At 34.3% G+C, this 25585-nt stretch overlaps 3 protein-coding genes across 9 annotated transcripts; all 3 read left to right on the top strand.

Moving 5' to 3' along the window:
- The first annotated feature begins 630 nt into the window (after window positions 1–630).
- On the top strand, window positions 631–6271 carry LOC111801922 (synaptotagmin-3-like). 7 transcript variants are annotated; one of them, XR_002816204.1, is made up of 14 exons: window positions 631–835; window positions 936–1065; window positions 1357–1455; window positions 1560–1610; window positions 1680–1803; window positions 2020–2138; window positions 2246–2347; window positions 3116–3190; window positions 3292–3368; window positions 3441–3687; window positions 3850–4251; window positions 4521–4649; window positions 4724–4946; window positions 6023–6271. XR_002816204.1 is itself a non-coding variant. In XM_023686158.1 (13 exons), the coding sequence occupies exons 2-13, from the start codon at window positions 955–957 to the stop codon at window positions 4850–4852; spliced, it is 1665 nt and encodes a 554-aa protein (XP_023541926.1). In that variant the 5' UTR covers window positions 631–835; window positions 936–954; the 3' UTR covers window positions 4853–5082. The 7 variants fall into 7 exon arrangements, 1 of the variants encoding a protein (XP_023541926.1); XR_002816203.1 differs by lacking the exon at window positions 6023–6271 and adding an exon at window positions 5308–5494; XR_002816205.1 differs by lacking the exons at window positions 1357–1455; window positions 6023–6271 and adding an exon at window positions 5308–5494.
- A 470-nt stretch (window positions 6272–6741) lies between these two features.
- Window positions 6742–11328, top strand: LOC111802268 (dolichyl-diphosphooligosaccharide--protein glycosyltransferase subunit 1B). Its single transcript, XM_023686569.1, has 9 exons — window positions 6742–6900; window positions 7425–7469; window positions 7584–8215; window positions 8485–8632; window positions 10058–10237; window positions 10349–10417; window positions 10601–10690; window positions 10838–10974; window positions 11095–11328. The coding sequence occupies exons 1-8, from the start codon at window positions 6787–6789 to the stop codon at window positions 10964–10966; spliced, it is 1407 nt and encodes a 468-aa protein (XP_023542337.1). The 5' UTR covers window positions 6742–6786; the 3' UTR covers window positions 10967–10974; window positions 11095–11328.
- A 9460-nt stretch (window positions 11329–20788) lies between these two features.
- On the top strand, window positions 20789–24286 carry LOC111802292 (GATA transcription factor 8-like). The gene is made up of 3 exons (XM_023686601.1): window positions 20789–20847; window positions 21559–21828; window positions 23186–24286. The coding sequence occupies exons 2-3, from the start codon at window positions 21592–21594 to the stop codon at window positions 24008–24010; spliced, it is 1062 nt and encodes a 353-aa protein (XP_023542369.1). The 5' UTR covers window positions 20789–20847; window positions 21559–21591; the 3' UTR covers window positions 24011–24286.
- Window positions 24287–25585: the final 1299 nt, after the last annotated feature.

Below are 25585 nucleotides of genomic sequence, written 5' to 3' on the forward strand. Positions count from 1 at the left end.
CTTAATTTAAATGCTATTACGTAGCTTTGGGTCGGTGACACGTTGAATTTTTGTCTGATATTCTAATAAATTTCTTTCCAACTTAATTTAGCTGTTATTACGTAGCTGGGGTCGATGGCACGTTGAATTTTTGTCTGATATTCTAATAAATTTATACTCCAAATCACTGATAGATTAAATTCATCATTCATACTCATTCGTTATTATATTATAACACCTCGAACCCACGATTCAGAATTCGAATTTGACACCTCACGACGCTAACACTTTCCTACTTGTCGTTTCAAATTGGGTCTTTTTAGCATAATGTGAGATCCCGATTGGAGAATGAACTAAGCATTTCTGATAAGGGTGTGAAAATCTCTCTCTAACAGACACATTTTAAAAACCATGAGGCTAATGATGATATGTAACAGGTCAAAGTTACTAGCAATGGGCCTACCTACCTTTCTTTTACTGAGTGTCAGAGTATCTTAGAATCATATATCGCTAATAAATATAAAAATAATTTATAGCTAATAAGAAAATTAAGTAAAAATGTTTAAATAGACAATAATTTTAATTAATTTTTTTTTAAAAAAATAATAATAAAATTTAAACCCATTGAAAAGGTTTACCGGGAATTGTTCATGTTTTATTTGCGTGCCAAAGTTGGTAACTGTAAACGAAGAGGCCATATTTGCAGAGAGCAGCAATTTCAATCTTCACATGTAGAAGACGAACTTTTGGAATTGATTCCCCAACTTTTGATTCTTCTCCATTCCGAGTTTGCAGCCTTTCATTTTCAACGGATGCTTTTGGTTTCCACTGTTCTTCTTCCCACCTAATCGCTCAGGTTTCAACTTCATCGTTCTTCTTTTGTTGTTGTTGTTGTTTCTCATTTGAATCTGAAGTTTGTTTTTCTCATCTGCATGTCTCTGTTTTCTCCGATTCAGCTTGGAAGTTTTCATCGGAATGGGATTCTTCAGCACCGTATTCGGAATTCTCGGATTCGGAATCGGACTTCCTCTCGGACTCTTGATCGGATTCTTACTTTTCGTCTACTCGGAGCCTAAAGATGTTAAGGTAATTTCAGTTTGAGTTTGCAGTTTTTGCATCTGTTGCATTGGTGAAATCGGTATGTTTGTCCTGTTTTCTATTTTCGAAATCATTTAGTCTCAGTATCGAGAAATGGTTCCTGTAGTCTGATTATATGTGAGGAATTTTAAATTTGTTGTCTTCCTCGAACGAATTGAATTCATTAGTTTAATACATTCGGTGTTTTAATATTCCTTTAAATGACTATTCAATCGAATCTCTGCGTTCTTTCCTAGAGAAATGACTGCGTTTCGAAGTCTTAAGTACTGTTAACTGCAGGAACCAGTTACGAGGCCTCTCTGTGAGTTGGACACAACTTCTTTGCAAAATCTAATGCCTGAAATTCCATTGTGGGTGAAATACCCTGATTATGATCGAGTTCGTAATATTTGTTGATTTCTTTCAATTTTAATCGAATTCCTGGTTCATCAGCTGTTCTGAACTCCGGATTTTACTGATGAATATTACAAAATTTGGTACAGATGGACTGGTTAAACAAGTTTTTATCGGACATTTGGCCATACCTTGATAAGGTGACATTACTTTTTGCATTTCTCTTTTCATTTTGGATCAGCTGGGATGTAAAATTATTTAGTTTACAGGCAATTTGTGGTAGTATAAGAGCAATTGCCAAACCTATATTTTCAGAATATATAGGGAAGTTTCAGATTGAGGCTATTGAGTTTGAGCAGCTAAGCCTTGGAACTCTTTCTCCAAAATTTCATGGTTAGTATCCCCATATGAAGCCAATGTCAATTGTATATTAACATCTACAAAGCTTCAAACTGGTTTGAAGAGAAACTGTAGATGAGCCATTTTACGATCTCCTCTTGCCCCCAACATCTTAAAATCATTTTAAAAAAAAAGTTTTCAATGCGTTTTTTGGATCAAAATTAATTTTCCATGAGATTTTGTGGTTGATTTTTGTTTGCTACTTTTCAGGTCTAAAAGTGTATGAAACAAATGAGAATGAACTAGTGATGGAACCAGCTATCAAATGGGCTGGCAATCCTAATATAGTAGTGGTGGTGAATATCTTGTCTCTCCGGATCAAAATTCAGGTCACGGCAGACTAATGTCAATGTTTAGCAGTTGAATGTCTGTGTAAATATCTTATAAGAAGAGAGTTCTTTTTTTTTTTCTTATATTCACTATGCTTCTTTCACAGTTTGTAGATCTACAGATATTTGCAATGCCACGGTTGACTCTTAAGCCTCTTGTGCCTACTTTTCCTTGCTTTGCCAATATTGTAGCATCCTTACTGGAAAAGGTAAGTGCAAATGTGACTTAAACTGTATCTACTATGTGTTAGGAATCACAAACCTCCACAATGGTATGATATTGTCCACTTTGAGTATAAGTTCTCATGGTTTTGCTTTGGCTTCCCCAAAAGGCATTATAACAATGGAGATGTATTCCTTACTCTTAAAAACCCATGATTATTCCCTAAATTGACCAATATGGTACTCCCTCCCAACAATCCTTAACAATCCTCCCATCGAACAAAGTATACTATAGAGCCTCTCCTGAGGCCTATGGGACCCTCGAACAGTCTCCCCTTAATTGAAGCTCTCGAACAAAGTATACTATAGAGCCTCTCCTGAGGCCTATGGGGCCCTCGAACAGTCTCCCCTTAATTGAGGCTCTACTCCTTCTCTGGAGTTCTCAAACAAAGCACAACCTTTGTTCGACATTTAAGTCACTTTTGACTACATTTTCGAGGCTCACAACTTCTTTGTTCAACGTTTGAGGATTCTATTGACATAGCTACGTTAAGGGCATGACTCTGATACCATGTTAGGAATCACGAATCTCCACAATAGTATGATAGTCCACTTTGAGCATAAACTCTCGTGGCTTTGCTTTGACTTCCCCAAAGGCCTCATAACAATGGAGATGTATTCCTTACTTATAAACCCTATGATCATTCCCCAAATTGGCCAATGTGGGACTCCCTCCTAACAATTCTCAACACTATGGTTTATGCAGTTTCATTGGGCAAATAATTATTCCTTTACTTTTTGCTGGCTATTTGCAGCCACAAATAGACTTTGGATTGAAGATAATGGGAGCAGACATCATGTCTGTACCTGGCCTCTATCGATTTATTCAGGTGCTTCACCGGTAATTCTTTTGATTCTAATGTGATTTGCAGAAACTGAACTTCAATTCTTAGTTTAATTCTGAATGGGGCAATTCTTTGTTTTTGTGTAGGAGACAATAAAGAAACAAGTTGCAAGTCTCTACCTATGGCCTCGAGTTCTTGAAATTCCTATCCTCGATTCTTCCACGTAAGATGATCTATGAAAAGTGATTGTCTCCTCAGAATTTGTGTAGAAAGTTGACTGTCTCTTTTTGTATAGATCGGCTACAAGAAAGCCTGCAGGGATTTTACACGTGAAGGTCGTACGAGCAACAAAACTCTTGAGGATGGATATTTTAGGAACGTCCGATCCCTATGTCAAACTTAGACTGATTGGTGGGGGGCCAGCAAAGAAAACGAGTGTCAAAATGAGGAACTTGAATCCTGTGTGGAATGAGAAGTTCAAGCTTCTTGTGCATGATCCCAAGTCTCAAGTTCTTCAGTTAAAAGTTTATGACTGGGACAAGGTACTTCCTACCCCTTTTCTAGAATAGAATAGCAACAACATCCTTGCCTTAAAATTTCCCCCTCCAGCATGGAACCATAGAAGATTGTTATCTATATTGTTCCAGTCTTCTCAAACAATGTCTCCGAGTTCATGTTACTTTAGTTTCCACTTATCGTGACAGGTTGGTGGACATGATAGATTAGGAATGCAGCTAGTTCCACTAAATCTGCTTACGCCCTACAACACCAAGGAACTCGTGCTCGACTTGCAAAAGAACACAGATATCAACGATCCCCAAAACAAGAAGCCTAGAGGAAAACTTGAAGTAGAGCTCATGTATACTCCTTTAAGAGAAGAAAGCATGAGATTTCTTGAAAACTCAAACAGTGACGTTCAGAGTGAAAGCAGAAGCAATGTCGACATTCAGAGTGAAAGCAGAAGCAATGTTGAGCCGGAGAACCAGACATTGGACAGAGCAGGTGTATTATCTGTGAAGGTCCAGGGAGCTCGGAATGTCGAAGGGGAGAAGCACAACAATCCTTATGCTGTTATACACTTGAGAGGCGAGAAGAGGAAAACGAAGGTAAAATTTCGATTTCGTTATATTTTTCAAATAATGTCCTTCAGCTCCTTTGTGGGATTACTTATCTTTGTTAGGAATCACGAGCCTCCACAATGGTATGATATTGTCCACTTCGAGCATAAGGCTTTGCTTTTGGTTTCTCGACAATACCTCATACCAATAAAGATGTATTCCTTACTTATAGATCCATGGTCAACCCCTTAATTAGCCGATGTGGGACTCCTCTCCCAACAATCTTTGATTCTCTTCTACTCATTTGGGTTCTGTAGATGATCAAGAAAACTCGTGACCCTTCATGGAACGAAGAATTCCCGTTTATGCTAGAGGAGCCTCCAATTAAAGAAAAGATTCATATCGAAGTTATGAGCAAACGGACTGTCTTTAGTTTTCTGCACAAGGTATTGTTCCCAATTCTTCAAAAACTATGCCAATAATTTCTTGAACTCTGAAACTATCGATTTATGCGGCATAGGAATCATTGGGCCATGTGGAAATCAATCTCGGGGATGTGGTAAACAACGGGAGGATAAACGAGAAGTACAATCTGATTAATTCAAAGCACGGGAAGATTCATGTGGAAATGCAATGGACAATGGCTTAAGAACTGGGAGTGAAGCCATTTTGAGTGTACAAAGCTCCGATAGATTCCTCATGGAAAGAAGAGGGCAAGCGTTGAAATTCCCTCAGCCAATCAGGTAAACATAGAAATTATTGAATGAACTGTCGCATGAATTTGTTTTTTTTTTTTTTTCTTTTTCTTTTTGTGGCATTTAGAGTAAAGTATTTGCACAAGGGATGAAAGAAATTATAATAGAAAAAAGTAATTATAGATGCAGCATTTTTTAAAAAGAAATTACAACTTAATTATAGTTATCCTCTTTCTCGAAAATACTCCTAAACTATCAAAAGTTTCTCGAACTTGAATTTCTAGACGTAACGAAAATTGTTTTCTCTTCAACAACTATGTTTGAAAAAAGTTGTGATGAAATCGAATCACTAGCTTGGTTATGCATTCGAAGTGTTCTCTTTGGAAATGGAATCTAACTTGCATCACAGGGGTAGGGAGGCAAAAAATTATCCGAGTAGATCTCATATGCAACATGGAGGGTGAAATTGTACGACGTTCGATCGGTAGGCTTTGGAATTCTGTTATGCTCGTAGTTATTGGTGTCTACCATATCTTGTAAAGCCTGAAAAAGAGTAATAACAAATAAGTTGCAATGAGAAAGAATAATACCCTTAGTTCCTCCTACAAAGATATATGTTTTTCCGGCTCCCATTCTTCATCATCTTTTACCTATGAATAGAAATGTCCATTTAACCCACAAAATTGGAACCTCACAGAGATTCATCTCGAAAAACGGGGAATGGAAGAGGGAGTAAGAAGAGATTTCTTTCCGTTTTTCCATCCCCAGCTCTAGCCCCGCCTCACTTTTTATGTATAAATATAAATATATGTATCAAAACTAAGTCAAAATAAGTATGTACTCCCGATCTTTTCCTTATTTACCAATGTGAGACTTCAACAATTTTCACATCAAATGAAAGTACAATTGAGTCTCCTCTCAAAGTCATTTATAACGGCCAACTACACCTTTTTTTATTCATAGCTTCTTTATTTGATACTTGAGAATTGTTTTGATATGGTTAAATTAAGGGTAAGTCTCTTGTACAACTTGTTAGAGATATCATGTCTCTCTCGTATAATATTGTTTACTTTAAACACAAATTTTTGTGACTTTGTTTTTTATCCTCCAAAAAGCTAAGATAGTGTTTGATTCCTCCGAGAAGTTGTGCAAGATTATGCCTGCGAAGTGAAAAGATAGCAAAAACTAAACACTGAACGACGAGAGCAAATATATTACCCATTTTACGCCAAACAATAAGAAGAGATCGAAACTGAAGAAGAACTCACCTTATCAAACTAATCTCATTCAAAGATGCGGAGAAAGAGAGAGGGAGATGTACACGAGAAATGCTGAAAAAAAGAGAACTGAGAAGCATCTTCGTATCAGATTGTAACTCTATTTTCGAGATGGTCGAGTTGATCCAACAAAAAAAAATGTTAATCCACAAACAAATTCGAATTTTTTATTTTTAAAAAATTTAACCCAATTCATATCGACCCAACTTTTTGTTGGATTAGATAATCCGAATTGGTCAAATTATTGGGTCATATGAACACTCCTAGACCTATAAACGAACCAACCATAAAAATGGAAATGCCCAATAAGCGAAATGTATTAACAAACATATCATTGGTTAGAACTTTTTAAGATAAAACCATAAAGAATTTAAATACAACATAATTGAAACCCTTCAACTTAAAATGGAATCAGGGGTATAATCGGAACAAATGAAGAAAAAAGTTGGGTCAACACAACCCTTTTACGGGCTTTTTCTATGGCCCATTGAGCACAAATTTGTCACCAGGCCCGGCCCGGCCCGGCCCATCACTCGGACTCTTCCAATATGTTCACTCGTTTGATGCAGGTCGTTGAATTTTGCTCTTGAACCGTAGAAGACGAAGTGGCCATGGAGATTTTATTGAAAGCTCGACTAGCCCTAATCTTCTCCATCATCGCTCATGTCTCCTTGTTGGCCTTCGCTTCTCCTCCCGAGCTTCAGATCGTCAACGCAGAGAAAAGAGTGAGCTTACAATCTCTCATTTCCTACCATAATTCTTAATCCTTGATTGTTTGATTTAATGTTTTGATTTGGAGCCGCCAATTTTGTACTCTACACTTTAGTCTGCTGCTGGATGTGGCTTCGATTGATTCTTAGGAAATTCAAATTGAGCGGTAAAAGGAATTAGACGAACAAAGGGAAGTAGTGTGGAACAACATTTTTCATTTGGATGTTTAGTTTAGATATGGATCTTCTTTCGGTTTATTGGCAATTGAGATAAGACAATGTGGATGTTATGTATAATGAATTTGTTTGATTTTGATCTTGGAACTCCATCAGCATGTCAATATCTGAATTCTCAAAATATAATGTGTAACGAAGACCGGGAATAATTTCGTTTCACGGTACTCTGGTTTCAATCTTTGAGTCATGTGCTAATATATCTTGTTCACGTTTATGGACATTGTGGTGCTATTGGGGAATGCACGATGGAATTATTTTGATGTTATTTTTGAGATGCTAAACTGTGACCATAATTTGTGCAGATTGACTTGAATTCTCAAATCGTGAAGGTTTTCCTTACATTGAAGGTGCTTTTTCTCTGTTTCTATCTCAATGGATAATCCCAGAACCCCCTCATTCCCCTGTAAATGTTTCGCAAATGTATCTTACTGTATTTTGTTTGTTATTTTATTTTTTTTAAGGTGGAAAATACTGGAACTTCGCCAGCTTCAGATATCCTACTTGCTTTTCCACCTACAGAAATTGATCATCTGTCACTAATTAAGGCTGCTATTGCGACTCGAAAAAAGAAGAAAAAGTCTTATCTTCCCCTTGATGTAAAACCAACTGAGCAACTTGATGCACCTAATGGAGCTAAAATTTTCTCTATATCTTTGCTTGATCCGTTAAGTCCTGGAGCAACTGCAACCTTTGAAGTGCTTTATATATCTACGCATACTCTTAAACCTTTTCCAGAAGAGATTAGTCAATCTGAATCTCAGTTGGTCTATTACCATGATAGTGCATATGTATTGTCACCCTATCATATCAAACAGCAGTCAACTTTTATTAAGACCCCAAGCACTAAGGTGGAATCATTTACAAAGGTGGAACCTACTAACCGTGTCAGCAAAGAAATTAGATACGGACCATATGAGGACCGCCCTCCTTATTCATTTTCACCCATATTGTTACATTTTGAGAATAACAATCCATTTGCTGTTGTTGAGGAACTTGTGCGTGAAGTTGAAATATCTCACTGGGGCAGCATTCAGATTACCGAGCATTACAAATTGGCCCATGCTGGTGCTCGACACAAAGGTGTTTTTTCGAGGTAAGAAATTTATCTAATAGCATAACACTTTAACGTCATTGTCATTTTGCATGCTATGAAATGTTTGTATGCCTCGTCCTTGGTTTATTTTCTCGGATTTTCTGTGATCATTCATTTTATGATGTATAATGAAAAAACATGGTATCTTCTTGCTCTTACTAACCATTTATCATAATAATGAACCTTCCCTATTCCTCCTCATTCTTTTTTGCTATCAATTTAATTTGATTGGTCTAGTCTGGTCTTGTTTATAATGTTTCTTTTGTCAGGGTTGAATATCAATCTAAACCGTCTATTAGCGGTGTATCTTCATTCCGACATCTTCTTGCAAGACTACCCCCTAAAGTTCACTCTGTTTACTACCGAGACGAAATAGGAAATATATCATCATCACATTTGCGCACAGGCATTCTGAAGGTGACCCTGACCTTGCTATATTTTAAAATTTTCTTGCTCTAAAAATGGACGGTGTTTGGAACTTATATGTGTTATATATCTTATCACCATTTGAAATCAGAATATCAGTTTATAATGTTTCGTGATTTAACTAGGCTGAAGATTTTTTTTTTTTTTTTTTTTTTTTTTTTTTTTTTTTTTTTTTTNTTTTTTTTTTTTTTTTTTTTTTTTTTTTTTTTTTTTTTTTTTTTTTTTTTTTTTTTTTTTTTTTTTTGTGATGAGATCTAGGCTGAAGTTTACTAGTTTTGAATGATTAGGGATAGGGGGGAAAATGTTATGTTATTTAAGTGATGACACGTTCCATGATTTGACACGATATTATGATTAGGAATAATGTTTGGTGGGAAATAATCATGGGTTGGCCTAGTAGTCATTGGTGTCGGTGAAAAAGTCAAGAGGCTTGAGGGAATAGGTTTAAACATGGTGACTGCCTACCTGGTATTTAACATCCTACAAGTTTCCTTGAAATAAAATGTTTTAGGGTTAGTTGAGGTGACGTGAAAACTAGCGTGGGCGCTCAAATATAAATAAATAAAAGTGTTTGCTGGAACTTCTGATTCAACAAATCTCTTCATTGGTCTATTTACAAGTAATAATATTGATTTGGTTAAAGCCTTTCTTATACATATACGTATCAGATGAATTAGAAATTAGGAGCGCAAGGCTGTTGGAATGAATTGGTAGGAGTGAGAATAAAAGTTCTGTTTCCTTTGCCAAAACCAGAATGGAGAAATATTTATATTCTTTGGTTCGGGGTTATCGAAGTAGTGAGAGATATCAGTTCGACAGAGAGGAAGGGAGGAGAAGTTCACATGAATATGAGAATGGAAAGGAACTAATCCCTAGAAGAGAAATTGTAATGTCAATACCTGCTTATAAAGTTATAAGTCTGGCCAATCAGGTATTGTTCTTAACTAAAAGTAAAGATCAGGAATCAGAAAAAGACAGACTGAGAGGCACATTCCCATTTCTGGTAAATAGCATAACACCAGTTCAAAATTTTATCATAGTGGAAAAGTGATTTATGGAAATGATACCACATGCGCGAGGGAAAAAGTAGAATCTTTATGTTTCTAGCTTCTTTTTTTTGGGTTCAGTTTAGTAGACATTAGAATTTCATCAGAATGACAGCATTTAAGCAGGACAGGCTTTATCTGACTAGAGGCATGTTCCTATTTTCTAGAAATGGAGCAATGAATCAATGCTTTGTACCCTTCACGTTTTAAATCCCCTTAGGAGCTTACAAATTACTACATAAATAATAAAATCTAATGTCACGTGAATCTTACACCTATAATTGATGCAGAAACAGTTTTTTAAAATTTTGTTTGAAAGATCTTAGTTAGTGTTGCCTATATAATATAACTTGAAAAAATTGTTTTGCAGTCTGAACTTGAATTTGAACCACGGTATCCTTTGTTTGGTGGATGGAAAGCTACTTTTGTCATTGGTTATGGGCTACCATTGCAAGACTTCCTTTTTGAGTCACCTGATGGCAGGCGGTACCTCAACTTCACTTTTGGTTGTCCTCTTGCCGAGACCGTGGTTGACAAGTTGACCTTGAAGGTGGATCTAGCACTGTGATATCAACTTCTTCTTTATCTGATTTCCTTCATATATTACGTGCATCATATTGTTCTCCATCTTGACTAATTGACTTCTTATTACATGTTTCAGGTTGTTTTACCCGAGGGATCCACAGGCCCTTCTGCCGTGGTTCCCTTCCAGGTGGAGCAACACCTAGAGGTTAGTAAACGTTTATATAATTTTGCATATATTGTTGAGCGGTGCCTGGAAATATATGTCCACTTAGCCTTGGCTATGGAGTTCCCTCTGGCATGTATTGTTGATCTATGCCTGGAACTATATTTGTTTCCCTTTACTTTCTACATCGCGTCATTAAATCAACGTTTTTCTCAACCTCCACAGAAGAAGTACTCGTATCTGGATGTTGTCGGTAGGACCGTGGTTGTGCTTGAAAAGAAAAACCTAGTACCTGAACATAACTCCGCTTTCCAGGTAAGCTGCAGAATGTAAATGTATTTTCTTCTGCATGTGTGTGTGTGAAGTATGTCTTCTTTAAACTTCTTTTGTCGGTTCAGTTCGTGCATTCCCCGTCCTTTCTGGCATTAAGTCGATTTCCATGGTTCTTGTTTCGTTTGGCAGGTGTATTACAGCTTCAACCCAATTTTCATGCTGGCAGAGCCTCTTATGTTGGTGTCTGCGTTTTTCTTCTTTTTCGTAGCTTGCATCGCTTATTTACACATCGATCTTTCCATCAGCAAGATGCAATAATTTACGAGGTCGGTTTGATCTACCTTAAAAGGCCATTTATATTTGATTAACATAATTATAGAAGTCAGAAGAAGTATGGCATGATTCTTAGGATTGCCAAAATTGACTCACTGCTTTCTTATTTGCAGGGAAAAATGAAAGGAAGGATAGTGGAAAAAACATGTAATGGTTCTGACTGATGAGGGGAAACTAGACCTTGTAGAAAATTTTGGATTCCATTGGGTGCTGCCCGCAGGTTTTGCATTGTTATATTATTGGGCCGATCAGCCCTTATCTATTGGGCCGAAAGCCCAAACATATTAACTTGCTCTGGAAAAAACGTAATTTGGATTTTAATATAGGGTCAAGAGTTCTTAATGGAAGTCCTGATACTATTAACATCTAGTTCAATCCAGGACATTACAGTAAAGGGCTTGCGCAAGATGGCCCATGGGCCGACATCTAGCCCAAACGTGACTTTCTAGGACATTGCAGTAAAGGCTTGCGTAAGATGGCCCATGGGCCGCTTCTAGCCCAAACGTGGGCTTTCTAAATCCACCGACATGTCGGTACACTCTCTCTCTTTCTCTCTCTCCAGTAGATATTTCCCACGTGATGTCACGTGAGTTTGTGAAATAATAATAATAAATATATATATATATTTTTTAAAGGAAAAACAGAAAGGTATGGAAAATTAAAGTAATGAAGGAAACCACCACATGTATGCCAACGCTGAAACATAGTCTCTAGAAATCTAAAGTGAAGTTTTGGGTCCACTGATTATCTCATCTTTTATCTTCTTTATTTATTTATATTTGGCGGTGGGAATTTTTTTTTAGGGAAAAAAAATCCCTCTACCTAATGACTTTTTTGCAATTAAGGTCACAAAGATTAAGAAATAATTGAAATTCACGTGCCTTGGTAATAGGCTTATTTGAGGAGACCATATTTTTCACTAGTTGCTAATAATAATAGTAGTAATAAACTCAAAATAATCTCAATTGTGTCATAGACTCGACCCAACTGGTCTATATGTGCAATATTGTGCAATATTATCAAAGTAGTTGCATATTTCTTTTTAGCTTATAATATTGTTTTTTTTTTTTTTAAATATTGTCTGCGAAGTTTGAATTTTATACGGGTGAAACAACCAAAATGGAGGCTTTAAAGGGATTTTAATAATAATTAGAGACATTATTGATAAAATATAATGTGAAAAGTACTTAAATTTGGGTTCCTCTCTTTCCCTTTCACCTACTATGTTTCTTAATTTAAACCATAAATTTAAGTTATTGAGTGAGTGAAGTGGACAATCAATGACCCATTGCATAAATTGGTTGGAAGTTAATAACACACTCCAACTCCAAGGTTTAATCTCAACTACACTTAAAAAAAAAAAAAAAACCCAATAAATTCACTTTTATTTACAATTGTACCCTTTCATTTTTCTATACTAAATAATTAATTTTTTTAAAAAAATCCCAATTTGTGAATTTAATAGGACTTCAAAAAGTCAATACAATTTTATTCTTTCAATTCATAACTATGATTTATAAGAAAACTCATACATCAAAACTTAGGCTTGGATTTTTCTTAGAAATAAAAATATTATTATTATTATTATTATTAAAGGCCTAGTTATCGGCATATATTATGGTAGGCTGTCTCAATTTCACAAATTTCATATATTAATTCTTCTCCACGTCTTCCACGTGGCATAATCGTGTCACCTTCCTAATTAGTTGACTTTTGACTGTTCTTATAATTACATGCCACCCTCTACTATTCACTCTCACATGTCCAAGTGGGACTAAGAAAAACAATCATTTTTTTATTTTTTATTTTATATAAAAATAAGAAAAACAATCATTTTTTTATTTTTTATTTTATATAAAAATAATAAAAAAAAAACCTTTTAAAATATTCTAAAATTAAATTTGCAAATTTTAATTCAAAATAAACAAAGTAGATGTTTACCATTGACATTTTACTTTATATTTAAACAAATAACCTAAATAACTCTAACAAACACGTCTTAAAAATGTAAAAGGTAATAGCCATGTATAACAATATTTATTAATTCAACCCCAAAATACCCCTATCCTAAAGTAAGAAAGATTTGAATTAATTAAAATAAATAAATATTCATATAAAAACGGTGGGTAATTAGAAAATAGACCCTACAAATCCAACCCCTTTTTCCCCAAATAAATAAACTCCTTTAATTTGCGTATTTGAATAATCTAAAGGACAAAAAAGTAAATGTGAAATTGACATTTTGTATTTTAAAAAAAAAAAAAAAAAAAACAATAATGGAATTTGACGGCAAAGCAACTGTGGGGATGGGAGTCCCATGTTGTATCCACCGACGGCGTTTCACGAACGTTTTCTTCCACAATTGTGACCGGCTTTAACCGGTGCCCAAAACCCAAATTTCTTCTATTACCTGCTATACCCGGTAATCTCGTCGGTGGCCTTGCTTTTGCATCGCCTGTCGGTCACCGACACTTTGGTCTGGTCTTTTTTTTTTTTTTTTCCTTTTTTGCTTTTCTTTAAGAAAAATTTAATAAATTATTAATTTCTATATAAAATGTCAAATTTTTAAAATTTGTTAATATATATATATATATATATATATATAAATTAATTATTAAATTTAATGGATTTTTTTTTTAAATTATGAATTTGATAATTATTCTCCAGCATTATTGGAGGAACATAGACGATATTTCATACACAAAATTGGCCCACATATATTTTGTTGTCACATTGTCATAAAATGTATTAAGTTAGTTGGAATATTTTATTATAAAATTTCGTGCAAATTAAAAAAAAAAACGAGAGAAAACAAAAAATACCTAAAATTTATGTATTGGTAATTACATAATGCTTAAGATCAATCGTAATCGCTTCGAGAATTGTCTTCATTTTATCACTTGACAGCCTGCAAAGATGTTATTACGAGCACGACTTCTTTGCACTCAGCCATTCTCACCTCACTGCTCAATCGCTTTCCATGGTGCATCAAAAGAAAGGGCCCGCCATAGCTCAAGGAGTGGCTCACATGTGGGCTTAAAATGTCACATTGTAAGATTCGTTCGGGGCGTATTGTTAGGAGAACGTTGATTTGTAGATCTTGAAAAGATTCTTTTACCGCTCGTAGGAGATTCAACTTACCAGAAAATAGTTGTCGGTTGTAGATCTTTTCTTGCAATCCTTTGCCACATCCACCCATCGCACATCGAATCTCGTTTTGACCATTACGAGTAAATGACCATTCTACCCTTTCATACAATTATTAATTATAATAGTTAATATAAAATTTTTCATTAAGAAAATCCATAAATTTCTTCAATAATAATATATTATGTTTTAAAAAGTGAAGACCAAAATATATTCTGAAAAATTATCAACAATAATAATTTTATTATTATTATTATTATTATTAATTTGCAATCATGTGACAGGCATTTATTCTTAAATAGAATAATTGTACGGTCATCGACCATAACTAATTAGGGTTTCCCTGATCATGGCCCCACCGCCGCACCACATGATCAATCAGACGGGCCACTAAAGTCCACGTAAGCGACCAAAGTGGCACGTGGCATCTACTGATTGGTCCCATTTGTTTAAGTATTAAAAAAAGAATTAAGCTCGGGATTAGAAAACAATTAAAACCGATCTGAATCTTGAAAATAATCACGTGGGTTAGTGAGGTCCCACTTTGCCAGCTCATATATTTTTTCATTAAATTATACAAAATAATCCAAAATTATTAAATTTAATTAGAAAAAAGAAAATAAATATAAATATAAATTATTAAATTATACAAAAGAATCCAAAATTATTAAATTTATTTGACCAATTAATATATTTTCTTTATTGAAATGAAAATATTATTAAAATTTTTTTTTTTTTTTTTTGTAAAAAAATTGACCGTACTGAAGGAGTCCGGAGGGTGAAGTAAGGCGGTGATTCTGTGCATGGGCTCCACAGTAAGCTCAGTAAGACGACCAATCAAGCCGATCAAATTGCTGTTCAAGCAGATCAGAAGGAAGGAAACGTGGGAAGTGGGTCCTACTTTAGATTAGACGTGGCTTCTTACATGTCTCCGCGTACTTGCCACGTTATCACTCACTCCCGAATATTCCGCCGGAATATGCCACGTAAGCGCTATGATATTTTTAATTTTTATATATTGCGAATTTTCTTGCGAAGTTACGATAATACCCCTGCATGGATAATTTATTTATTTAATTTTTTTTTTAATTAAAAGTTACGTAGTCACGTCATTTCATTTCTCTCGCTCATGGAATTCACGTGCACGCGTGCGTGACCACCACGGCGCCATCGGAGGAATTTGAGCCGACAGTCGGCGCGTGGTGCCACGTCAATTCGTTATCCCAAAAACTACTCCATTTTGAAGTGACACGTCAACCACATATGCTTCCTCTTAATTTGAATTTTCGGAAAATTCAATAATTTTAAATTTTAAATTTTTATGTTTTAAAATTGGTGTCCAATTTGAACATCTTATTACACAATTATATTAAATTTTATCGACTATAAAACTAATATGTTTTAAAAAATATTAATATAGTTGTAAGACTCTTCGAGTATAATTCGATTAATTTAGATATTATACTTTCATATATAATTTAATTTTTAAAATTTTTATTATACCCAAATAAATAATTTAACGTATGTTCTACTACAAACAATTTGAGTATAACTCGTTAGATAAGATATCGATTACTATTTTACATATATAATTTAATTTTTAAAATTTTTATTATACCCAAATAAATAATTTAACGTATGTTCTACTACAAACAATTTGAGTATAACTCGTTAGATAAGATATCGATTACTATTTTACATATATAATTTAATTTTTAAAATTTTTATTATACCCAAATAAATAATTTAACGTATGTTCTACTACAAACAATTTGAGTATAACTCGTTAGATAAGATATCGATTACTATTTTACATATATAATTTAATTTTTAAAATTTTTATTATACCCAAATAAATAATTTAACGTATGTTCTACTACAAACAATTTGAGTATAACTCGTTAGATAAGATATCGATTACTATTTTAAACCCTCCGGCTCGTAATTGAAAGGGACAACGAAACGAACGCATTTTTTATCCTCTTAGTTTAAACAAAAGAAATCGTCCTACTGTGACAAAAAAAATATTGTCACGAGAAGTCATAAGGAAATATCTCCTAAAGTTGTATATTTAATGAGTGAATAATAGTAATGAAATTAAGAAAGGGAGAATTAATTAAGGTAAATAAAGGGTCGAAATGTGTAAACGACCCAGATCCACCGCTAATCGATATTGTTCTCTTTGGGCTTTCCTTTTCGGGCGTTAAAACGCATCTGCTAGGGGAAGGTTTCCACACCCTTATAAATGGTGGTTTGTTCTCCTCCCCAACCAATGTGGGACATCACAATCCACCCACCTTCGAAGCCCAGCGTCCTCGCTGTCACTCTTTCCTTCCTCCAATCAATGTGGGACTGCCCCCAAATCCACCCCCTTTGGGGCCCAGCGTTCTTACTTGCACACCGTCTTGTGTCTACCCCTCTTTGAGGAACAGCGAGAAGGCTGACACATCGTCCATGTCTAGCTCTGATACCATTTGTAACGACCTAAATCCACCGCTAACAGATATTGTCCTCTTTGGGCTTTTCCTTTCGGGATTCCCCTCAAGGCTTTAAAACGCGTTTGCTAGGGAAAAGTTTCCACACCCTAATAAATGGTGATTTGTTCTACTCCCCAACAAGTATCGGACATCACGAAATGGGTATTAAATATGAAAAAAGGGTTAGAAAAATAGATAGGAAAGGGCATGTGGGTTATGAATGTGGTAGCATGTGCATATGCATGTGCCTACTACATTCATTATTGTGATTCGTTGACAATGAGAGCAAAATCATAGTGATTTGACTCAAAATTCGCCAATTTTTTCTTCATTTCTTTCTTTACATTATCATGGATTAACATTTTAAATATATAAATAAATTTAAATAGAGTCGTCACGTGTCTCCACATCTACTTCACTTATAACTAAGACTTCTTCGTCTCCACCTCCATTCCTGTCATTAAATTTTTTTAATTTTATTTTCCAAATATTTTTTTATTTATTTTCACTCCTAATCATAAATGGATAATTCTACGAAAATTAGAGATGAAATAAGAAGGCGGGATTGAGGAATGCTTCTTCATCTCCGCTCTGTCCTGTTGACATTTCTAATTACAATGTAGCTTTTAAAGCTTATTACGGAAATAAAAATACATAAATAAATAAATAAAAAAAAAAAACTAATTGAGATGTGCGCAGGGATGAGGAATGTAATTCCCGTTCCCGAGGAATTTTTTTTTCACTTTCTACTCCATTCTCGACCTCAATTAGACAAATCTACGCATATTAAATAAACATTTCTATATGAATTCAAATATCGGTAACTTAATCAGAAATTTAATATATATATATATGGAAAATGAAAATAAAATAAAATATAGTTTTAAGCTTTTAAAATTAAAGCCAAAGTTGAAATGTATAGATTAATTATATTTTTGTTACAAACATTAAATTACGACTTTGTGTAAATCAAACAAAAATAATCCATGTGCACTTCATTTATATAATATTATTACTAAAACATGTCCACGACACACGTGAATTTTAAAAAATAAATATTTTAGCTGGAAACATTTTGGTTCTCTACTAATTTGAGTTTTTTTTTTTTTTTTTTTTTTTACTATGATATATATTTTTAACGTAACAGACGAGGCGTTTGAATCATTTTATTATACCTTTAAGCTTAAAAATTATGTAACCGTCCAAGACCACCGTTAGCTAGGAAAAGGGCTCTTTAAAACGCGTCTATTAGGGAGAGGTTTTCACATCGTTATAAAAAAAAATGTTTCGTTCTCCTCCCCAACCGATATGGGATCTCACAATCTACCACCCTTCAGGGTCCAGCGTCCTCGCTGACTCTCATTCCTTTCTCCAATCGATGTGGGACACCTCAATTCACCCCCTTCAGGGCTTAGCGTCATCGCTGGCACATCGTCTTGTGTCTAGCTCTGATACCATTTGTAACAACCCAAACCCACTGCTAGAATGCTTCGTTCGCTTCCCCAACCAATGTAGGATCTCACAGATTCTGATTAGAGTTTAGAATCCAAATTCGGCACCCGATGATCCTAATATTATTTACATTTCCTGCGACATGATCAAGTTACATACTCATTATTTTTAAGAGTGAAGATTATCCATACAAACCAACACAAGTTATTTAACCATGTTTGCTCCTTACTCATATGGTAATATAAAAGTAAAGCACGCTTAACCATAGAGTTCCCAAGATCAATCCACAAAAAATGAAGGTGCACGTTGTCGATATAGCTAACAACTTTCAATTCTTTTAAGTCTTTCTTACCCACCACATCCTCACGATCACTGAACTTGGATGCAACTTTCACCTCATTCATGTACATCTCCTTTACTTAGGTGTCACAATAGTATCAATGTAGCTCGAAGAGTATTAGTCAATTTTCATTATAAGTCAAATGTTCAAATCTACCTTATCTTTAACGCCATAATTTAAACATAAAATTATAGTTTATATTAAAAAAAAAACCACTCGTACCATGTTTACACTACAAACTACAAAGCGCTATGCTCTATAACACCACTGAATCCATGACCTCGAAGAGTCCGTTCCTTCCCCGAAAAAAAAAACGAAAAACCCTCGAACTCCATATTTACTTTTTTTTTTTTTTTTTTTTTTTTTTTTTTTTTTTTTTTTTTTTTTTTTTTTTTTTTTTNAAGAGTGCATCCCAAGTAAGGCATGAGATAGAAAGAGAAAGTGAATAAAAATAAATAATAATAATAATAATAATAAAAAGGTTCCTTAGAGGTTACAAAATTGATGGTGTAAGAAAGAGTAATATAGAAGAAAGAATTATTGATGGTTGATGAAAAAAAAAAAAAGAGTATTTATGACGTAATGAGAGAGAGAGAGAGAGGAAGAGAGAGAAAGAGGCCCATCATTTCAAACAGGCCCAATAAACCAAATTTTTTATTTATTTTATTTTTTAAAATATTGTTTTTGGTTGCGCTGTCACTTTTATTAACCTTCCTCAATTATATTAAACAAAAACCCTAATAACTAATTAATTTAATTAATATGGTAATATTTTCTGTCCATTTTACCTTTTTCCTATTTTCAAACCTTAAACCAAACAAAAAATACTTTTCATTTCTTTTCAAAATTAGTACTATGCTCGGGTTGTCATTCTACTCGACTTTTTAATATCTCAAATAAATTTTTAAAAATATTATATATTTTTTTAAAAAATATATCTAATATTTCGCTACGTTACAATTGACTCTTTTATATTTTTCTTTTAAAAAAAATTAAATCGTAATAATAAATTAGTTTTAACTCAATATTTATACGAATTTAAAATTATAGTTAAAAATTTAAATAATTAATGACAATGTTAATTAACTTTTTTTTTTATTTTCTATAATACAAATTAAAAATATTACAAATAAACAATGGACGAATTATTTTTATAATTTTATATTTATATGTTATAATTTATTTATTTATTTATTTATAATAATTATACCAAAAAAAGCTCAATTAATTGTGATTTTTAAAAATATTTGATTTATTACCTAATATTATTATCAACCACTTTCTATATTTAAAGTTTTTTAAAAAATATAGAATCTATTGATCGTCTCATAATTTTTCAATACCAATTTTTTTCATAAATATATATTAAAAACTTAAATATATTTACGAAAAAAATTAAATATTAATGATTTTAATTCAAATAAGCATTTAAGCTATAACCACGATATTTTATTAAATAAAATAAAAAATTAATTTTAAATTAGGAGTCTTCGTATAATTTCAATTTATTACCTTATTTTTTAGTAGATATAATTCTAAAATAATTTATATTAAAATAGAAATATTCAATGAAAAAAAGTTGTTTTTCATAATATTACTTTATTTAACATATAAAGTAAATCTAAAGTTATATAATAAGAATAAATGATTGGAGAAAATAATCGTAATTAATTAAATAGAAAAAGGAAATTGGAATAAAAAGAAAGTATTGTGATGTACGACCCGTTAAAAAAAAAAAAAAACATGTCACATGATTATAAAAATTTAAAAATAAAATTAATTAAATATTAGAATAACCTTGCACCGACATATTTAATTTTAACTTATTTTCGTAATTTTTTTTTGTATTATCCACCATTTTTATTTATTTTATTATTATTATTATTATTTTACTCGATGAATTATTAAATAATAAATCCAATCCAACTATACTAATGCTACTTTAGTAATTTATTAAAATATAGTCGATAAAATATTTATTTATTTTAAATTTTTAATTAAGAATTAGCACTTAAACAAAAATAAATTACCTTCAAATTAGTTTAAAAAATTATTATGCTGTGGAATTTTTAATTTTATTTTTTACGATGTGACGGTAACATTGGAAACTTGAACCTATTAGTACATGAATTAGGTTAAATTTGGAGAATTAAAGAAGGGTAGTAAGTAAATGTTGGGTAAGGTTAAGAAGGGTAAAAAAAGGGAGTAGGAGAGTAATAAGAGGAGAGAGAAGAGGAGGAAGGGTAAAATGGGAAAGAGACAGCTAGCAATAGCAATGAAGGAGTAGCCTCACCTACCATTGCACACCCACAGGCCACATCTCTTTCTTCTCTTTCATTTCCTTTTTAGCTTCTCCTTCTCTCTCATCCTTACATATTCTCTCTCTCTCTCTCTCTCTCTCTCTCTCTGGAAATGGACTCCTTTACCACCTGTTAGTTCAGCTTTCTGAGGTGGGTTTTGCTTCTTTTTCCTTCCTTTCTTCTTCTTCTTCTTCTTCTTCTTCCTGTTCTTCCTGTTCTTCCTGTTCTTCCTGTTCTTATCGCTTCTGGGTCTCTCTTTTTTCAACTGGAAATGGGGTTTTCTGGACATTCAAATTTCAGGGTTTTGGGGTTTCTTGGAATGTGAACAAAAATCAAAAGAATGGAAGTTTGAAACATGAAATCCAGGAGTTTCTTAAGTTTTGTGAATCAAAACCCCTCTTCAACCCAAATTTCTTCTCTGTTTTTCCAGAAACTGAAGAAAAAATGCTCTGTTCTTCCAGAAAGTGAAGAAAAAATGCTCTGTTTTTCCAGAAACTGAAGAAAAATGCTCTGTTTTTCAACGCATTGCAAATTAAAAACAGAGCTTACTTCTCCAACCCCTTTTTTGCAGGTTTTGAAGCTCAGATTTCCCCATTTTCACTGCGAATCTCAAACGAAAAGGTTTGTTCTAAACTTACTCTTAGCAATCCCCAACGAACCCATTTCGATTTTCAAAAAACGGACCCTTTTTTTTTTTAAAAACCCTAAAAGCCAAGAAGGAAATGAAATTATAACGTATAGAATTGGCTAACCTACGCCACTCGGTTTTATTTAATGTTTTACAGACTTACCAAACCAAGCTTCATCTTAAAATGCAGACCCCCTTATCTTCTTCTTACAATTTCTCTTTTTCTTTTTCAGACAAGAAAAAAAAAAGACAGAAAAATCGACAGAATGGTCGGTAATAGCTTTGTCGACGACTTAGATTGCGGCAGTTTCTTCGACCATATCGACGACCTTCTCGATTTTCCGGTGGAGGATGTCGACGCCGGCTTGCCGCCGGCGAAGGGCGGCGACTCGGGCAACTCGTTTCCAACCATTTGGTCAACTCAGTCTGAAGCACTGCCTGGTTCCGACTCTGTGTTCTCGGCTAATAGAAACTCTGATTTGTCGGCCGACCTCTCTGTTCCGGTTAGTATTTCTTCTGGATTTTTGCTCACCCGCGGGTGTTTCTATCGTTTCTCTCATGAACCGTCTCTCGAGTCAGACCGGACCGGATTTTTTTTTTAAAAACCCTAAAAGCCAAGAAGGAAATGAAATTATAACGTATAGAATTGGCTAACCTACGCCACTCGGTTTTATTTAATGTTTTACAGACTTACCAAACCAAGCTTCATCTTAAAATGCAGACCCCCTTATCTTCTTCTTACAATTTCTCTTTTTCTTTTTCAGACAAGAAAAAAAAAAGACAGAAAAATCGACAGAATGGTCGGTAATAGCTTTGTCGACGACTTAGATTGCGGCAGTTTCTTCGACCATATCGACGACCTTCTCGATTTTCCGGTGGAGGATGTCGACGCCGGCTTGCCGCCGGCGAAGGGCGGCGACTCGGGCAACTCGTTTCCAACCATTTGGTCAACTCAGTCTGAAGCACTGCCTGGTTCCGACTCTGTGTTCTCGGCTAATAGAAACTCTGATTTGTCGGCCGACCTCTCTGTTCCGGTTAGTATTTCTTCTGGATTTTTGCTCACCCGCGGGTGTTTCTATCGTTTCTCTCATGAACCGTCTCTCGAGTCAGACCGGACCGGGTAAATTAATGTGAAAGATTAATTCTAAATTTGCAATATTTTGAAACCGATAATTTATTTAATTTCAAAATTAAATTTTAATCTCATTTACATCTCCCTATTCCATTTTTTTTAAAAAAAAAAAATTAGACACAAATTTAAAATATTATAAATTTGGATAATTTTCTTTTCTTCTTATTAAAAAAATAAATATTACAATATTTCAAAATTCAATAATTAAAAAAAAAAAAAAAAAANAAAAAAAAAAAAAAAAAAAAAGACAAAAGAGCGTTGATTTTAAGGACATTGGGTTTAATTTCGGTGGATTTTGTCACTTTTTGTTTGGAATAAAATAAATATAGAGAATATTATAATCAGAGGTAATTAGTGAAAGAAAATCGACATGATTATGACTAATTGATTACCTGTCCACCTGGCATGCCACGTGGAGGCCAGTTATTGGTGGTGCTTCGTCATTTTTCCCCTTGATTGGAGGCGCCAACAAACACACATGGAAATTCATTTAAATTAATATATTTTTTTATTTCTTTCAAATTTCAAAGCCCGTAAAGGGTATTTTAGTCTTTTCACAGTCTTCTTGGGATCTGTTAGGAATATATAATATTTAAAAAATGAATAATAATATTTTATTTATTACATTTACGTGCACGTGAGTGTTGAGAACTGGCACGTGCTTATAATATATTATTATATATATATATATATATATATATATTTTTTTTTTTTAATTTATTTTACAGTATGAAGATATTGTTCAATTGGAATGGCTATCAAATTTTGTTGAGGATTCATTCTGTGGTGGTGGAAGCCTTGCAACAATGAGCAAAGAGGAGCCTAAGGATTTGACCCATACCCAATTCCAAACCTCTAGCCCTGTTTCTGTTCTTGAAAGTAGTAGCTCTTGCTCTAGTGACAAGAGCCTGCCCCGCAGCCCCGAACCGACCATCGCCACCCCGGCCCAGCAGCGTGGCCGTGCTCGTAGCAAACGCCCTCGCCCTGCAACCTTCTGTCCCCGTCCCCCAATTCAGCTTATTTCCCCTGCCTCCTCCGTCTCCGAAACAACTCATGATCATCATCATCAAGTATTGCAGGTCATTGCCCCGAAGACTACCTCGGACTCGGATAACTTCGCCGAGTCTCGACCTTTGAACAAAATGCCGAAGCATGGCGCGTTAGGAATGCAAAAGAAGAACAAGAAAATCAAGTTGTCGTTTTCGCTCGCCCCATTAGATGGGGTGGCGAGTCAAAACTCGCCATCGCAGTCGATGAGAAAATGTATGCATTGTGAGATAACTAAGACTCCACAATGGAGAGCAGGACCAATGGGACCGAAAACTCTTTGTAATGCTTGCGGTGTTCGGTATAAGTCTGGTAGATTGTTCCCGGAGTATCGACCAGCAGCGAGCCCGACTTTTGTCCCGTCATTGCACTCAAACTCCCACAAGAAAGTGCTGGAAATGAGAAACAAGACGGACGAGAAAACAGCTGCTAATGTAATCACCATAACTGTGCAACCGGAGCTCATTCCAAACACAAACAGCGCAATTTCGATGGATTACATGTGAAGAGGAAGAGGAAGACGAAGAAGGAGGAGGGTGGTTCAAGAACCGATCCCAGCCCGGGATCGGTCTCGAAGATTAGAGCGTTGGATGTCGACATGGGCGAGTCGTTGTTGGGTCTAGTAGTAGAAGTTGTGTTTACTTTAGGGTGGTGGTTGTTGTTCTGTGTACAGGTTTAGGACTCATTTTAGGTACCAAATTAGAGGTGGAGGAGAGACCAGAAGTGATATATTGGAGTTATTGAGGTTAGAGAGAGAGAGATTAAAGAGTTTTGGTATTCAGTTTTAGTCCTTAAAACTTTAGGTNTTTCTTTCTCAATTTCTTCGTAATTCTTTTTGCACTTCATTTTTAGTGAAAGTTCTTAGCTTTTGTTAAGTAATGAAATTTCGGGTCGTTATTCAAGAAACTTTTAACGTTCTCAACCGGGTGTTTTTAGTCATCTGCTCTACCAACTGAGCTTCAATCCATGAACATGTGCAATCTCATTTTTAATTGAGACCAACAGAGAATCTTCCGCCTGGTCCGAAAATTGAACCCGAACGACTTATAATTTAACCTAAAAGAATTCAAATCAGTTTGGAGGGTGCTTTTAGCAATTTGGAAGGTTTGTCTCAATCCCACCAACTCTACCAAAATTCAACAAACTTGGATCGATAAGTTAAAATGTTTATTTCGAACAAAATAGATATAAACTTAAAAGTCTGAACTTTGGAAAATTATGATAAAAAAGTGTTACTTTTTACTCGAAAGAATATTTTAATATATATATATATATATATATATATATATATATATATTTAAAATTGAAGATTCCAATGGGTTACTTTCAAATTTGCTTGAAATTTTGAAAAAAATTCAAATTCAAATTTTAGGTAGAAAGAATTAAATCAATGATTGATGTTACTTTCATTGAAAGTATGGTGAGAATTATTTATCACATGAAAAGATGTTTCCACGAAACATACAAAAACACAATTCAATTAGAAAAAAAGGAATTATACAGTTGTGTTAAATGAAATAATGTAACTTAAATTTGCATCAAGAGAATTATAAAATTACACTTCATATCATCCATTTTCTAAACGTTGTGCACTTACACCTAAAATAAATTATAGCACGGGATAAAGGCATTGTAACAACACAAGTCCACCGCTAGTAGATATTGTTCTTTTTTGGGCTTCCTCTCAAGGTTTTTAAAAATTCGTCTTTTAAGAGGTTTCCACACGGTTATAAAGAAGACTTCGTTCTCCTCCCCAACCAATGTGGGATCTCACAATCCACCTCCCTTTGGGGTCCAGCGTCCTCGCTGACACTCGTTCCCTTCTCCAATCGATGGGAGACCCCCAATCCACCCCCTTTTGGGTCCAGCATTCTTGCAGGCACATCGCCTCGTGTTCACCCCTTTCAGCCTACTTGCTGGCATATCACCTGATTGCTCTAATACCATTTGTCACAGTCTAAGGTTTTTAAAACGTGTCTACTAGGGAGAGGTTTCCATACTCTTGTAAAGAATGTTTTGTTCTCCTCTCTAACCGATATGGGATCTCACATATATCTTCAATCAAAGATTAGAAGTTCATT

This window comes from Cucurbita pepo, chromosome LG09 (assembly GCF_002806865.2).
Source record: "Cucurbita pepo subsp. pepo cultivar mu-cu-16 chromosome LG09, ASM280686v2, whole genome shotgun sequence".
NCBI lineage: Eukaryota > Viridiplantae > Streptophyta > Magnoliopsida > Cucurbitales > Cucurbitaceae > Cucurbita > Cucurbita pepo.